General features: G+C 33.4%; 3 protein-coding genes across 3 annotated transcripts; 1 reads left to right on the top strand and 2 right to left on the bottom strand.

Annotated features, from left to right (window-relative positions):
* Window positions 1-1,148: 1,148 nt before the first annotated feature.
* LOC133321072 (adenosine deaminase 2-like) lies at window positions 1,149-4,614 on the top strand. The gene is made up of 6 exons (XM_061530175.1): window positions 1,149-1,254; window positions 2,787-3,284; window positions 3,370-3,539; window positions 3,631-3,812; window positions 3,940-4,076; window positions 4,150-4,614. Exons 1-6 carry the CDS (start codon window positions 1,149-1,151, stop codon window positions 4,611-4,613), a joined length of 1,557 nt encoding a protein of 518 aa, XP_061386159.1. The 3' UTR covers window position 4,614.
* A 325-nt stretch (window positions 4,615-4,939) lies between these two features.
* LOC133321060 (low molecular weight phosphotyrosine protein phosphatase-like) lies at window positions 4,940-8,588 on the bottom strand. Its single transcript, XM_061530164.1, has 4 exons — window positions 8,555-8,588; window positions 8,286-8,467; window positions 5,266-5,439; window positions 4,940-5,107 (listed from the first exon to the last, which is right to left on the bottom strand). Exons 1-4 carry the CDS (start codon window positions 8,586-8,588, stop codon window positions 4,940-4,942), a joined length of 558 nt encoding a protein of 185 aa, XP_061386148.1.
* A 3,275-nt stretch (window positions 8,589-11,863) lies between these two features.
* Window positions 11,864-12,536, bottom strand: LOC133321094 (low molecular weight phosphotyrosine protein phosphatase 1-like). The gene is made up of 3 exons (XM_061530197.1): window positions 12,470-12,536; window positions 12,055-12,407; window positions 11,864-11,983 (listed from the first exon to the last, which is right to left on the bottom strand). The coding sequence occupies exons 1-3, from the start codon at window positions 12,498-12,500 to the stop codon at window positions 11,891-11,893; spliced, it is 477 nt and encodes a 158-aa protein (XP_061386181.1). The 5' UTR covers window positions 12,501-12,536; the 3' UTR covers window positions 11,864-11,890.
* Between the last annotated feature and the right edge of the window lie 3,772 nt (window positions 12,537-16,308).

Raw genomic sequence — 16,308 nt, 5'->3', positions numbered from 1 at the left:
TGTAAAGAAAATCAGTTCAGATTTAGATATAGCTCCCATATGTATTTTCTTTTGATTTTATTTAAATTGTGCACTAAAGACTGAAGTTAATATAAATTATCTCTGGCAAGTTTCGTTGAAATCGGTTCGGATGTAGATATATCACCAAAAAATATATATTTTTGTCCGATTTTAGGTGAATGAGGCACCAAACTCCTAATATTTGTCCGATTGGTAAGAATGGCATTTTGGCGTGTATCAAATTTGCTATAAATCGATTTACATAAATTTGTCACATTGCACGCAATGGACTCTAAATCTGTCCGAATGAAGTGAAAATTGCAGAACGACATGTGTATGGATTGATGTTAGTCGGTTCACTTATAGATAAAGGTCACATATTTAAATTCGTTCAATTTCCCACGAAGGAACAGTGACATGAAATTGTCAGGATACCCAAAGTGGTGAAACTTTCATTACTGTTATTTTTTTTTAATTTTAACTAATTATTTAAACAATTAGTTTTATTTATATGGATACATCCATATATAATTTAGAGCACTTCTATAATATACTCAATATTTGGTAGAATATTGTCCTCATTGGTTAACACCTCGATATATTCATAGTGTTATAGTGTCTCATAAATATATATATTTTTTAATTAGTGCATCCACTTGCCTGTCCGTCTGTTTTAAATATAATAGAAGATTGCAATATTAATTACATAATTTGGTACCGGCTTACTACTCTGGTGTTTATAATTTCTAAATTAAAATTGCAATCCATGAACTAATTTTTGAGATTGTAGTTTTGAATCGATTTAAAATTAGTTTTAACAATTAACCATGCATAAAATGTAGTTCAAAACTGCCTCTGCCAAATTTTCAAATAGAGGCTTAGTAAATAATTTGCATTAGTACCCCATTTCTTTTTCAATTTTGTCTGTGGTATTTTTGACTAATAATATCTTTATATTGAAATGAAAAAAAACCCACCTGAATGTTTGTGTTTAATATTTATATCTTTCTTTGAACAGCTTTGTTTCCATCGAGCACACCAACCATTCATTGTGCAAAATCGTCTAAACCATAAATGAACTTTTACTTTCAATTACCATTCAGAGCTACAAACAAATTAAACTCAAGAAGAACAACAACAATTGTGAAATGATTAAATTTCAAATTTGGCTATTAACTACGATAGCAATATGTACATCGGCAAAAGCGGCAACCACCGATACATCTGTTCTAAAACAAAAACAATATTATTTGCGTAAGTATTGGAAAAAAATGAGTTTTTAATTTTTTTTATTAAAAATTATTAATTTTCATTGAGAAATTTGCCAATATGACACATATGGGCAATAAATGGAAGGAGGGTTGATAAACCAGTAAAAAAGAGAGTTTATAGGTAAAAGAAGCAAAGTTCCCGCACTCACGTCTAGACTCTCAGTAGCTCGTCTATAAAGACTTATACAAGAGTTTACTTTTCGTCTGTAGTTGGTCCTTGTTTTCAGTTCGTCTATAAAGATTCAATTTCTTCGGTTCGTCTATAAAGACACCCGAAAACTCTGCTTCAACTCAAACAGCTCCTCTGTAAAAATTCCCTTCTTTAGCTCCTCAATAAAGACTCCTTTTTTAGTCCGCCTTCAAAAATGCAGTGCTTTGCTCGTCAATAAAGTCTCTGCTCCAGCCAGTCTATTAAAATTTCCTGCTACAACTCTGTTAATAAAGAGAACTGTATAAAGACTCCCTTCCTCAGGTATTCTATAAAGACTCCCTGCTTCAACTCATCTATAAGTACACCCCTTTTGAGTCCGACCTTAAAAATAACCCGCTTTAGGTAATCAATAAAATTTCCCTTCTTCAGATCGTCTGCTTAGAAAAATATAAAGACCCCCTTCCGCTCGTGCATTAATATTCCCTTCCGCTCGTGTAGGAAGACTCGATTCCACTCATCTATAAAGACTCCCTGCCCTCAGCTCGTCTATAAAGACTCCCTGCCTTCAGCTCGTCTATAAAAACTCCCTGCTTTCAGCTCGTCTATAAAGACTCCCTGCCTTCAGCTCATCTATAAAGACTCCCTGCCTTCAGCTCGTCTATAAAGACTCCCTGCCTTCAGCTCGTCTATAAAGACTCCCTGCCTTCAGCTCATCTATAAAGACTCCCTGCCTTCAGCTCATAAAGACTCCCTGCCTTCAGCTCGTCTATAAAGACTCTCTGCCTTCAGCTCGTCTATAAAGACTCTCTGCCTTCAGCTCGTCTATAAAGACTCCCTGCATTCAGCTCGTCTATAAAGACTCCCTGCTTTCAGCTCGTCTATAAATACTCCCTGCCTTCAGCTCGTCTATAAAGACTCCCTGCCTTCAGCTCGTCTATAAAGACTCCTTGCCTCAGCTCGTCTATAAAGGCTCCCTGCCTTCAGCTCGTCTATAAAGGCTCCCTGCCTTCAGCTCGTCTTAAAGACTCCCTGCCTTCAGCTCGCCTATAAAGACTCCCTACCTTCAGCTCGTCTATAAAGACTCCCTACCTTCAGCTCGTCTATAAAGACTCCCTGCCTTCAGCTCGTCTATAAAAACATCCTTCCGCTCTTCTATAAAGACTCCCTTCAGCTCGTCTATAAAGACTCCCTTCAGCTCATCTATAAAGACTCCCTTCAGCTCATCTATAAAGACTCCCTTCACTCGTCTATAAAGACTCACTTCAGCTCGTCTATAAATAAAAGCTCCCTCAGGTTTTTTACTTATTAGTCCTTTTTTCAACCACCCCTTAACCTTTTTTTATTATTTTTGTAATATTTTACAGCCTATCAAGATGCTCGCGAAGCCGTCATCCAGGCCGAAGATCTCCTCAGCACCGGTGGACGTTTACATTTAAATAGCCGTGAATCGAAAGTCGATGAAATATTTCTCAAATATAAATACGATGAGCTGGCACGGGGATTTCATGATTCCGATCGAAATCCAGCTGCCATGCATTTCTTTAAGGCCAAGCCATTAATCGAACGAAGTAAAGTATTTCATTTCCTCCAACAAATGCCCAAGGGAGCACTGCTACATACACACACCTCCGCCACCGTTTCTTCCAAATGGGTTGTGGCAAATATATTCCGTATGCCGGGCCTACTACGATGCGTTAAAAAGGATGGTGTTAGTATTTTGAGTTTTCGTCGTATGCCGGAGAAACACAACTGTGCAACACAATATGTTTCGGTGAATGAGGAAAGAAGTCGTTCCGCATCAGCATCGGAATATGATCGTGCTTTGGAGAAACTTATTAATTTGTATACACCCACACCGGAATGTAAGTAGCACCTTTTAATGGGAAATGAGCATTCCGTTGACTCTAATATTATTTTTTTATTCTTCTATTATCCAAAAATTTCCAGTAGAATATTCTTCCATAAATCGGGTTTGGTCCAAATTTCAAAATATGTTTAGCACCATTTCGGATGCATTGCTGTACATACCCGCTTTCCGTACCTATCACTGGCAAATGATGGAAGAAATGTACAATGATAATATCATGTATGCCGAAGTTCGCATGAATTTCTATGAGGTAGGTCCCAACAATTTCAGGTGGTAGGTTCAACCATACCACCTGAAATTGTTTTTAAAAATTCACATTAATTTGTTGTTTTTGTTTTCAGTTATATGATATTAGTGGTCGGATCTTCCCAGCGGAACGTTGCATTACCGAACTCATTGATATTATCCGGAAATTCAAACTACAGCATCCCGACTTTTTGGGAATAAAAATTATTGTCTCACCTCATCGTAATGCTGAACCGGATGTAATGCGCAAACGTTATGACATCTTTAAGAAGTATCAGTAAGTATACATCTGAAATGAGTCCTCAGAGGCAAGTGGGAGTGGGAATTTTATAGACCTTCTTCGGCTCGTCGATGAAATTGGCCATTAATAATATTTTTTTAATGACAACCTTTTTTCTTTACAGTTCCATGTATCCCAAAGAATTGATTGGTTTTGATTTGGTTGGCCAGGAAGATAAGGGAAAGCCTTTGCATAATTTCGTCAGTGTTCTACATGATCTACCCAAATCGGCTAAATTCTTTTTCCACGCAGGAGAGACAAGTAAGACAAATATTACATATTTCCCACAGAAAAACAAAAACAATTATCCTTCTCCCCCTCTCCTTACTTACAGATTGGTTTGGTGCCTCAACAGATTACAACCTCTTGGATGCGATACTCTTGAATACAACACGTATTGGTCATGGTTTTGCCCTGATGAAACATCCTGTTCTCTGGAATGCCGTGAAATCTCGTGATATTGCTGTCGAAGTCAGTCCGATATCAAATCAAATTTTGAATTTAGTATGGGATTTACGTAATCATCCCGGTGCTTTATTCCTTGCACAAAATATACCCATGGTTATATGTAATGATGATCCTGGATTTTGGGATGCTAAGGGTCTGAGTTATGATTTTTATTATGCCATTATGAGTTTGGCACCAAATAATGCCGGCCTAAAGACTCTCAAACAGTTGGTATGGAATTCGTTAAAATATTCTACATTTGAAGCTGGGGAAAGGCAGAGAGCCTATGCTCTGCTGCAAAAGAAATGGGATCATTTTATTGATGATGTCCTTAGTGGTTTAGTAGTTTAGTGAAAAACAATTATACAAAGAATTTAGTTTCTATACATATATTTTATAATAATATATTTTATAAGAATATTGAAATAAATTTATAATAATAAAATCAAATAAAATATGTTTATAAATAAATTTAGAAAGCTAATATAATTATCAATACACAAAATTTAGTCATGTGAATATTTTTGTAATACTTGCAAAGTTTATAAATATTTTATAGAAATTAGATAATAAATTCAGACATCTAATCCCTGAGACCTAATTGAGGTTTTCAATTATAAGTATCGCACCTGCCACCAGATTACAAACTCATATTTCATTCTATACAATTTCCTCCTTCATACACTCGCCACTTCTTTGGGGCCCTCCTGCGGTACCTCCTTTGTTTCACCATTATCATCATCGTCTTCGTGTTCCACATTATCAAATCGATGTTTTTCAATCAACTTTAAACAACTTTCATAGACTTGATCGAAAGTACTGCAGAATGCCGACATACCCTTGCTCTGTAATATATAAAAAATTAAATTAATATTTATTCTTCCTTTAAGATCAGCCAGGGCCATTTTTATAAAATATTCCTTTTATAGACCCCACACTGTTAGATATCATCCCATATTGATTATCGGAAACTTGTAATAATGACCCACAATCAATGACTTACAAAATATGGATCCTTAATAATTTCCATTTCATAATTATCCAAATAGGTCCCCAACAGTCCAACTTTAGCTCGACATTTTTTACCCGCCATATCAGCCATCACTTGGAGTTCATTTAGATTACTCTCATCCATGCCGAGAATATAATCAAATTTTTCAAAATCTTCCATAGTTATCTGAAAAGGAAAACAAAGAAAAAGTTTGAGTCGGTTTGTATACCCCCAACCGATGGTTTGCGGAGGACAATAAAATCGGACAATCCATACGTTTGATATCTTCGAATTTGATCTACCCAAGATAAACATATTATGATATGCAAAGTTTGTATCAAATCGGACATTCCATTCGTTTGATATTGAGAGGAACCAGAAGGAGGGGATCGATGAGCCCCATCTTCAAAGGTAATCTAGGTTAGGAAAACGTATTACGATTTGCAAAGTTTGGATCAAATCGAACATTACACTCCATTATTAAAATTTGGACCCTTTGTGGGATAGGTGTCAGAAGGAGTGATCTGATGTGTTCTAGTTTTGGTAAAAGTATTACGATGTTTAAAGTTTGGGTCAAATCGGACATTCTATTCGCTTGATATTGGAATAACAATTTATTAAAATGTTGACCCTTTGTAGTGGAAGTACCAGAAGGAGTAGAACGATGGGTCCAATCTTCAGACATGATCTAGCTTTGGTAAAAGGATTACGACTTGCAAAGTTTGGATAAATAAGACACTCCATTCGTTTGATATTGAATTAACAGATTTTCAAAATTTAGACATTTCTGGGGGAGGTACCAGAAGGAGTGGATCGATTGGTCTCATTTTCGGACTGGATCTAACCATGGTAAAAATATTATGATGTGCAAAGTTTGGATCAAATCGGACAATCCATTCGCTTGATATTGGATTAAATAATTAAGATTTGACCCTTTATAGGGTGCCACAAGGAGTGAAATTTATAAAAATTGAAAATTTTAAATTTTTGTGGTGGAGGTACTAAAAGGAATGCACCGATAAGTCGCTAGAACATACAGGCTTGGTAATAATATTAGGTTGGTCTATGTTTGATTCAAATTGGATAGTCCAAAGAAACATCTTGACGTTCGCATGATTTTACAAAATTAATTTCAACAAAATGTTTACCATTTTGTGTGGGAGGTACCAGAGGGTGTGGTCCGATATTCCCAATCTTCGAACTATATTTAAGTTTGAAAGATAATATTACGATGTGCAAAATTAGGATGAAGTCGGTTTCTCCCTTTCAGAGTTATCGTGCGCACCTACCAGACTGACGGACATTTGTAAATCGACTCCAAATTTTCTGAAACGGTTTTGGACCAAAGAAACATCGTAAGTATTTAAAATTTTATAAAGACTCCGCCTATATTTATTTACTAGCATATACCCGCTACATCGTTAGCAAATGCGGGAATTATTTAATAACCAATACCGACCATAATTAAAATTTTAATATGTTCTCTTAAAGCACGTGTTTCTAAATGTACAAACCCCAATTCTGACCGCAACAGAAATCTAGCTCTACTACCTCCGTAGTCTTGTAATATTTATTTCGACAAAAAATTCCAAATTCACCCAAATTCAAATTTAGTTCCAGTTAGTACACTATAATATAAATTTCTACAAATACCTATTCTAGCAAGCATATGTACGAATTTAAAAAAAAACACCCCAATCCTACTTCCTAATATTTATTTCCTGTAATATTTATTTCGACAAAAAATTCCAAATCTCATATATAGGTTCACCCAAATTCAAATTTAGTTCCAGTTAGTACACTATAATATAAATTTCTACAAATACCTATTCTAGCAAGCATATGTACGAATTTAAAAAAACACACCAATCCTACTTCCTAATCTCAAAATTCAAGATCTATTGGTTCACTATAAATCCAAATTGTACCAAATTTAGTGGCATATAGTACACATTAGTGAACATTTTCAAAACTTCCAACATACCCCAATACAACACCCCAACAATTATGCTAACTCCAAATGTCAAGATTCAAGCTCCAAATTCAAATTGTACCAAATTTAGTGCCGTTTAGTACTTTTCGTATACATAACTTCCACTTACAAAATTACCCCCTTATATCAACCCTAATTCTCAAATTTAATTCGCATTCCAAATTTCAAGATTGTAGCTCTATCGATTCTACGAAATTGTAACAAATTTAGTACATTTTAGTACTTTTCGATTACTTATAGTTCGAATTCCAAAAAAACTCCATCAATAACCCTCTATCCAAATTTCAGAGTTCTAACTCCGTCGGTTCGCCAAATACAAATGGTACCATATTTAGTGTCTTTTCGTACCGTTCTAGTACGCATTTCCAAAATCCAAGCCTTATATCACACGTTTGTACTATATTTAGTACTTTTCGTACCGTTCTAGTACGAATTTCCAAAAACCAAGCCTCATATGACACATTTGTACCAAGTGTGAAACTTACACAAAATTTCAAGATTCTAGCTCCAACCGTTTGGCCTGGACGTTAAGTCAGTCAATCACTTTACTCATTTATTAGCATATAGATTTCAAAAAATTCAATTTGACCCGACCGAATTAAAGATCCGCTTCCACTTGATTATATAAACTCCTTTCCGCTCGTCTTTATGACTCTCTTCCGTTGATCTAAAAATACTCCCTTCTGTTTTTCTATGAAGACTTTATTCCGCTCTTCTATAAAGACTACCTTGCCATGAAATCTGTACATCTCTCAAGGCAACCCCATTCCATTCTGACACAACCAATATCAGAACATTGTTATGTTCTTAATTTGTATCGAGAGATTAATTTGTGTCGTCGGAATCCTAAATATATGTCCTTCCGGCCAGCTAAGCACCCTTACGCACACCGTTTTCTGTCAATATTTTCACAAAGGAACTTTCGTCGACAGCCACCCTGTTATAACAACAACAACTAGAAGATCTCTCCTTAATTCTTGTATAACCGCGGTTATTTAAATCCCCCTTTCATATCTTTTTTTTATCACATAGAACTTACCATTCGCCCATAATGTTTTAGTTTTATACCATGATCATCGAGTACTTTTAAACAACGTTCCTCTGGTTTGCGACCAACATTCCACGATCGTAGAGCAGCACTATCAATAATCCAGTCAAGCTGATTTTTCAGAGCTAAATGTTTGAGAATACCCTCGGCCATCGGAGAACGGCAAGTGTTGCCTAGAATTATACAATAAACAAACCAAATTGAGATACTCTAATACACAACAAACAAATTTCAAAACAGAAAATGAAATAAAAACTTACCAATGCAGATAAATAAGATTCTAAGGCGTCCCATGATGTATTCGATTAGCTTTTTAATTCCCTTTGCAAATTTTCCACCTAATACAGCTTCTATTTCTAAATATGAAAATCAAGATAACAAATAATTTTTATTTGAGAAAAATTTTTTTATTGTTCTAATAGTTTTCTTAAGAACAAAATGCAAAAATAAAAATAAACACACAACAACTACGTAATTTGTTGTGTGTTTCATAGTTTGACAACAAATGTTAATCCGGCGAATGGGGGGGTCTTATTATTCGTGGGTGTAAAATCTGAGGTACGAATGTCATATAAATCGACAACCTGTTTTAATGAATTGTTGAAATAAAAAAAAAATAATATGAAATAACATGTGTGAATGAAAATCGAATAGATAGATAGATTTTGATGTTAGTTTAGGAGTTTGTAGTCATTTGCAAATTTGGAAAAAAAAATTGGTTTATTATTGGCTCATATAAAAGTACAATTAAAATGAAATATTTTGCAAAAAAATTTTAGCCAATCGGATAAAAAATATTTTTAATGGATTTTTTTTTAATTCCTTTTTACTTAAAAACAGGATTATTAGGTCCTTAATTATGCCACTAAAAATTGTTTTAGAGTCTACAGACTTTTCTGGAAACTTTGAAATATTTTTAAAAAAAGTTTTGAAGAGAAACGCAATAGTTTCGTACAATGTAAGCATATGTATTTATTGAAGATGTGAAGATATTGAAACACAACCTTTTATATCGATTGTAATTTTTATTTATCCGGCTCGAATGACCACTGTTAGGGAGAAATTGAAACACATCTCTTCCTTTTGGATGCATTTTCAATACTCTGTTTTATTCTTTGTTTTAAAAGGGTTTTTTCGAATATACAAGATTTCTTGTTTTCTGGCTCGAAGGACCAAATGTTGAAATTGAAATTACAATCGAAAGAAAATGTTATTTGTGAATTTCTCAAACAGAAGAGTTGTTCTGACATACTATTTTCCCGTAGATTTTCAAACTTATGGTCTCTTTTATTAAAATTCAGAATTAGCAAACCTCTACCCGTATTTCGTGTGTATTCGAATTGTCCACAAATATTAGTAATAATATTATAGTTGTGACAGTGTTTTTTATCGCTTGCTCTTTGTGGTATTTCACAAAGATTATTAATCAGTCACATAAAAAACTTATTTTTAAGTTTTCATATAAACACGTTTGAATTGATTACAATACCCAGTAGTTCGAGTAACTGGCTATGTACTAGTTATTTTACTATTTACGTGTAACTACCACTAGTTACCACTTCATGCCCTAGACTGGTGAATTTAACATGTGTATGTCATTGGGGAAGTCAATTGTCCCTTCCTTGCATTACCTGTAACCAGCCAATTCGGTAGTTATTGGGGAAGTTAATTGTCCCTACTCTGCACTACCGATAACCAGTTAATTCGCTAGTCAGATATGTTAAGCACATTACTAGTAACATGTAGCCAACTAAATGGGTACATCCCAATACCTAGTTATAAGTATATATACAAAATGTCAAATATCGCCTGTTCCATAGTAGCTATAATTAAAAATTGCATTTAATGTGTAGCTTTTCGGGTATTATTTATTTTAATGAAATAGAAAAGATAAAATGGATTTTAAATAACATATTAAAAATGAAAATAAAGAAAAACAATGAAAATAAGTATAGGAATATGTAAAAAAACACTGAATTATTAAATCTGAGAAACTTTAGATTTCGCCACGGATATATTTTTAAACTGTCGTTTCTTTTGCCTCTGCATTGATTTTCTAATTTGTTCTTCGGGCGATCCACGACTATCCTTCTGCGATGAAATAGCATCTAAAATTTATTTTTAAATTAGAAGGTTTTGACATAGTCAGAATCATGTGTTTAACTTCTTACCTAGTAATACAGTATAAATGTTGCATAATTAAATTTATAAAAGGGGGCAACGATTAAATTCTCACTCCTAAGAATTTGAATTAAATGTTGTGAACAGCTCCGTGAAATTCTGTGTTGTATGCCCCATTCTTTTAATTTTTCACTAAAATTTAATTCTGATCTGCTTTCAAAAATTTCCAAATCTTGCTCTTCAAAATTGTTTTCGCATTGTTGTTGATTTTCTTTAGGAATTAATTCAGCACTTTCCATACAAATTTCTTCCACATTTTTAAATTCACGCAAATAATTTTCTTTTTATTTTTTTATTAATCTTTTCAAATGTCTCTTGCTCATTTTTTCACCTTTTTCACAAAAATCACAATTCAAATGCTGAACCGACCGTTTCGATGTTTTTAATAATTTAATTATTATTATTTTTTTTGCTATGACAATATTAACTTCAATGGTAAACAGACATAGAAGGCTTTTGTATTGTGAAAAAAGTCGAAAAGTTGAATTAGTTTTGAAAAATTTTGGATACAACTCTAACCATTGGTAATCTATAAAGTAGTCAATTGTTGATATGTTGCATTACCTGTATATAGTGAAATCACAATATACATTTAGTCTTAATTTTGAATTAAGGAATGGATATGTTGTATATTTTTCATGATACAAATAGGCAGTCATGTAACTAGTGAAACTGGCAACTAGCTATATAACTATATCAAAGGTGACAATTGATATTTTTTGAACAACTGGGTAGTTACAAAAAGCTTTTCAACAATCAGAATTTAATTTGAGTTCAAAAGTGGTTTATTAGATATATAGTTCTTGGAGAATAATATTAGAGACTATAATAAGGGTTCTTCTTCTTCCTCGCCTTACCCCTCGGCGAACAATGACATACATTCCCCAATAATAAATAGTTGTTTTTTATTAAAAAAAAACAACAACAAACTGGAATTCAGCCTGACTATTTTGCAAAAACAAAAGGTATCCCAAATAAAACGCCAACACTACTGTTCTTCATGATCTATAATTTCAAACTCTATGTACTTCAAATCCCGCATATAGACTCCTCGTTTATTATTAGCAAATTTGTTAATTATTAACTTGATTGAAACGATTATCGACTGCTCCATTTTTTCAAATTATACCATCATAAGCTATTGTTATAAGTCCATGTTTTCAAATTATTGCTATTATAAATAAGGTAAATTTTAAATTTAACATAATCTTATGACCATGAATTGTATCTGAAAATCTATATTTACTTTTATTTGTGTTTTATTACATAGCCATTATATAAATTTTACAACATTTTAATTTGAAATACCAAAACCAATAATTTTTGCAAATACAACATTTCTAAAATCTAAATTGGTAATTAAAAAATATAGCATTTAACAATAATAAATCATTTTATGACTCGAAACAATTATCTCATATTTCATTGGCCAAAGCCTTTTTAAGGAAAGCATCACAGGCGACCACACACTGTTGATAGGCCTTTTCAAAACCGGCATCACCACGTTGCTGTCAAACAAAACACACAAAACAATTACATCCCTTTCCCCTAAAATCAATTTAAATCCTCAATCACTTACATAATATGGATCTTCAATAATACGTTCCGCTTTGGGTAAACCAAAATCACCCAACATCAACAATTTAGCCTTAGAACCCTTGGGTGCCCGACTAGCCAAATCATCCATATTTTCCTCATCCATGCCAAAGATATAATCAAATTCTTCGAAATCCTTTGCCTTAATTTGTCGTGCCCTATTCGTATAGGGTAAACCGTGTTTCTTCATTGTACTCAGGGCACGATGATCTGGTGGATTACCAACATGCCAACCACCAATGGCAGCACTATCCACCTCCCATTCATCCGAGACTCCAGCCTTTTTAATGGTGTCGACCATAACAGCTTCGGCAATTGGTGACCGGCAAATGTTGCCTATGGAAGAGAAATTTATTAATAACTTTTGGATGGTAAAACAATATAGCGTATTTATTTACCCAAACAAATCATTAGAATTTTCTTAACCATTTTTATTAGAGAATATTCTGGACTATCTATATACGTCTATATTTTAAAAATGTGCGATGTTAAATGTGCAAAAGGCAATCCAAGTGGCTTTGTATATATGCCATATATGCCCTCCAACAGACGAACAGCAACAAAAACAGAAAACATTAATCAGCTGTCTCCGATTTTGCAAAGGGGAATGATATCAAACAAACAGCTGTGACAGATGTCAAGTGTTGGTCTGTTCCAGTACTGCAAGAATCTAATTTGCAAAAATACCTCTGTAGAAACTTTGTTAAGTTCACTTTTTGCGTTAAGATTTACGATATCCACTAGATCTCAAATATCAAGTCCATATCGTATACATACGTGAAATATAATCCAATGGATTTGTGAACATGATTAACACTAGAAAGACTGGAATTTTGTATATACCTATATTGCCTAAAATCGGTCAAAATGACCTCATTCTGAAAGAATTTTTATTGTGTAAAGAAATGTTTTTAAAATTATTTTTTAAAATTTTTTACATTATTTACGATCATACAAAACGTTGTTATTATTTGTTTTCTGTGGGAGGGCTCTCGAGTTTCCCTTTTTGAAAAATAAAAGCGCGGACAAAATGTTCGAAAAAGAGGAAGTCTTTACTCTGAAATTGAAATCGACTGGAAATATAACATTTATTTTTCCCGATTTGTGTGTTCGTTTGTGTTTCTAGAGTAGCAAATGGGTTTCGATGTTGTACTGATCTGGTCATATAAGAAATTAATTTTATACAATAATAAAAGTAGTTTGGTTATTTAATATTTCACAAGAGGTCAAAATGACCGATTTTAGGCAATATAGGTATAGCACATATGAATACAGGAAATGAAAGAGGTGAGGGAGCAGCAACTATGATTAATAAACGTAGTTCTATGTGGTATAAAAAGTCACCAAATTTTAAAAAGATGCGTCATTATATGCACAATTATGTTTGTACTTGAAATTGAAAAACGGTCAAAATGACCGCCTTCGGCAAACTAGTGTTAAGGTGACGTATACGCTTGGAATTGACAATTTAGATCGAATGGATTTAGTATTATAAACGTACAAGGTAGGACAACTTGGGGTGAATAACAAAAAAACAATTACAGTATGCAAAATTCATATTCGTACACCTACTAAAATTAAAAAATTTACGAAGAATTCAATCCAATAAGCAGATGTTTAAAAATTTCATATACATTTAATATTTAAAAAAAAACGACTTATATTTGCATTATTCAGCCGCTAGAAGGCGGAGTTTTCATATGAATGAAAAATGAGCTTTCCAACTCCAGCTGCATAAAAACACCTCCATACCCCTATCACTGAGCCGACACCATGTTTAAATGTGGGAATGAGATTATATCGATATAAGCTCATATTGTCCTCTCGCAAAATTTAATATATCAAATAGGATGGATGAGAAAAGTCCATCTTATATTTTTACATTGAACTTGGACTCATACGTGAAAATAACTCTTTTCTAGGAGTTATAGTCCTTATTTTGGGAAAACAATCCACTTTTGCTAACTAACGCCGCTAAATGGTTTTTTGGTAACATACCGACATTTAAAATTGATTTTGAACTATTTGAAGTGTGAAACGAATTCCACATTCTCGTTCCAAACATTCAGCCAGTTTTACAATGCGGATTTGATGGTATAGACATGAACAGTGTATTCCTGATAACTTACATGGTGGCATCAAGGTATATTTAATAAGGTAGCCGCATCGGCCCAGCTGCTGTCGCAAATAAATGTTAAAAAATGTCTTTTAAAGTAGAGCCAACAAATTAAAAAAACAAAATTATAAATGAAATATATATGTTTGGCAATACTTTTATTAACATTTTTATAAGAATTTTTGTACAAAATCTTATAAGAGCACTACCTAAAATTCAACTAGGGCGTTTGACGTTATTCACCACAAAAGTAAAACGGCATATACATAAGAACTTTTTACCGGATTAACTTATTTATTTGACATATATGTAAATGAATTGACAATTGAAACACTCTGGGTTAACGAAATCCGGTTAAATGTAAACGTACTGTAAAACACATGTATTTATATGCATGTTACCGAAATACGTCGACGTACGAATTTTCAAAGTTGAACAAATTCAACTATGACAGAACGTAGTTTTGATTTTTTCTTTTGTTAAAATTAGAAACCAAACAAAAAGAAAATATGAAAATTTCAATAAGAATGTGAAATATTTGAGTACATTTTATAATTTTCAAATTTTTTTTGCGATTGTGTTTAGTTCGCTAAGAGATATCGATTCGACGTATTTGGGTAATACGGTCATACAAAACATTTTGCCATAGTGGGGATGTTGAATATTTTTGTACGTTTCGTTGAATTTTAGTAACGTTGTAAATCTTTTTGTTCTGGCATAATATTTTTGACATATCAAAATACCACAACCCATGGTATAATTATTACAAGGTAGGGCATAGCTACCAAATGATTACAATTTTTTCTCAAGGTGGCTTGTTCCACCAAATCAAAATATTTTGTTTTGAATACAATGTCAAATAAATGCAAAATAAATTGAAATATATTGAAACTAAGCAGCAAATCGAATACAAGTCGAACATTTTTATTATCAACTCAAGCTGCCCTACATTGTATTAATTATTTTATGTCATTGGACGTCGTTCTTTTTTGACCTGTTCCCGTACTGCAAGAATATACTAGATTTTATTATTTTCTTTGATACCACATGGTCTGTTCCCGTACTGCAAGAATCTACCCAATTTTACTATTTTCTTAGATATCATAAAGGAAAAGAGTGTTATCGGATTAAAAATAGTAGATTCTTGCTGTTCGGGAACAGACCAATAAATTCGTTGTCGGAGTAAAAGGTAGTAGATTCCTGCAGTACGAGAACAGCCCAATTGTCTTGAATCAAAAACTAAGTCCCAATTTATATTATGCCATGTACAGATGAGCGTAATCATGAAGTAATTACTTAGTTCCCCATACAAAAAGTTTGAAAAAGAAAATTCTGATGACATGAATTAAGAATAGTGTTGTATGAGCGGGTTAATTCATGTAGGTAATTCTGAGAACGAACTGCGTTGTTCGAGTGCTCGTCAGAACATGGTATTAGCCGAGTTTACTTGCGGCAAGTTTTGTTGTAGGAGAGAGGTGCAAGGAGAATAGTCCTTATTTATATTAGGCGAGTTCACTTGCGGCAATTTTTATCGTTCTCTTTTGTACTTGCTTCATGCGTCTATACAAGGCAATTCGGTTTCAAACATATATTTTTATTTGTTGTTTTTTCACATTTAAATATATATAAAATGTCAACAAATACGAAATACACAAAACGAATTGCCAAAAAATTGTCGGTACGAGCAATTTTTTTTTTCATTTCTATTCCCCTTGCTCCTCTCTCCTACAAACAAAGACTTGCCGCAAGTAAACTCGCCTAATCAATTTAGATTACAAGATTAGGCGAGTTTGCTTGCGGCAATTATTATAGTTCTCTTTTGAACTTGCTTCATGCGTCTATACAAGGCAATTCGGTTTCAAAAATATTTCGTTTTTGACAATATTCTTGATTGGTATTTCAAATTACTGACACTACAAACAAAATACACAAAACGAATTGCCAGAAAATTGTCGGTACGAGCAATTTTTTCAATTTCTATTCCCCTTGCCCCTCTCTCCTCAAGACAAAGACTTGCCGCAAGTAAACTCGCCTAATCTAAATTGGGACATAAAAATGGAAATTGCTCGTACCGGCAATACCAAGTACCAATACAAATGCAGAACATGTTCGATGAGGGTA

Source organism: Musca vetustissima, unplaced genomic scaffold (genome assembly GCF_032173495.1).
Source record: "Musca vetustissima isolate MV318-11 ecotype Yass unplaced genomic scaffold, APGP_CSIRO_Mvet_v1 utg24959, whole genome shotgun sequence".
Classification (NCBI taxonomy): Eukaryota; Metazoa; Arthropoda; class Insecta; order Diptera; family Muscidae; genus Musca; species Musca vetustissima.
The sequence above is the reverse complement of the archived record's forward strand: the minus strand, read 5'-3'. Positions and strand labels throughout refer to the sequence as shown.

Coding starts and splice junctions, on each gene's coding strand:
- LOC133321060 (XM_061530164.1), bottom strand. CDS start 8,588: ATGGGACGCCTTAGAATCTTATTTATCTGCATTG. Junction 8,468..8,554: donor AATCTTATTTATCTGCATTG/GTAAGTTTTTAT, acceptor GTATAATTCTAG/GCAACACTTGCCGTTCTCCG. Junction 5,108..5,265: donor TTATTAAGGATCCATATTTT/GTAAGTCATTGA, acceptor TATATATTACAG/AGCAAGGGTATGTCGGCATT.
- LOC133321072 (XM_061530175.1), top strand. CDS start 1,149: ATGATTAAATTTCAAATTTGGCTATTAACTACGATAGCAATATGTACA. Junction 3,540..3,630: donor TTCGCATGAATTTCTATGAG/GTAGGTCCCAAC, acceptor TTTTGTTTTCAG/TTATATGATATTAGTGGTCG. Junction 4,077..4,149: donor TTTCCACGCAGGAGAGACAA/GTAAGACAAATA, acceptor CCTTACTTACAG/ATTGGTTTGGTGCCTCAACA.
- LOC133321094 (XM_061530197.1), bottom strand. CDS start 12,500: ATGGTTAAGAAAATTCTAATGATTTGTTTGG. Junction 12,408..12,469: donor AATTCTAATGATTTGTTTGG/GTAAATAAATAC, acceptor TCTCTTCCATAG/GCAACATTTGCCGGTCACCA. Junction 11,984..12,054: donor TTATTGAAGATCCATATTAT/GTAAGTGATTGA, acceptor TTTGTTTGACAG/CAACGTGGTGATGCCGGTTT.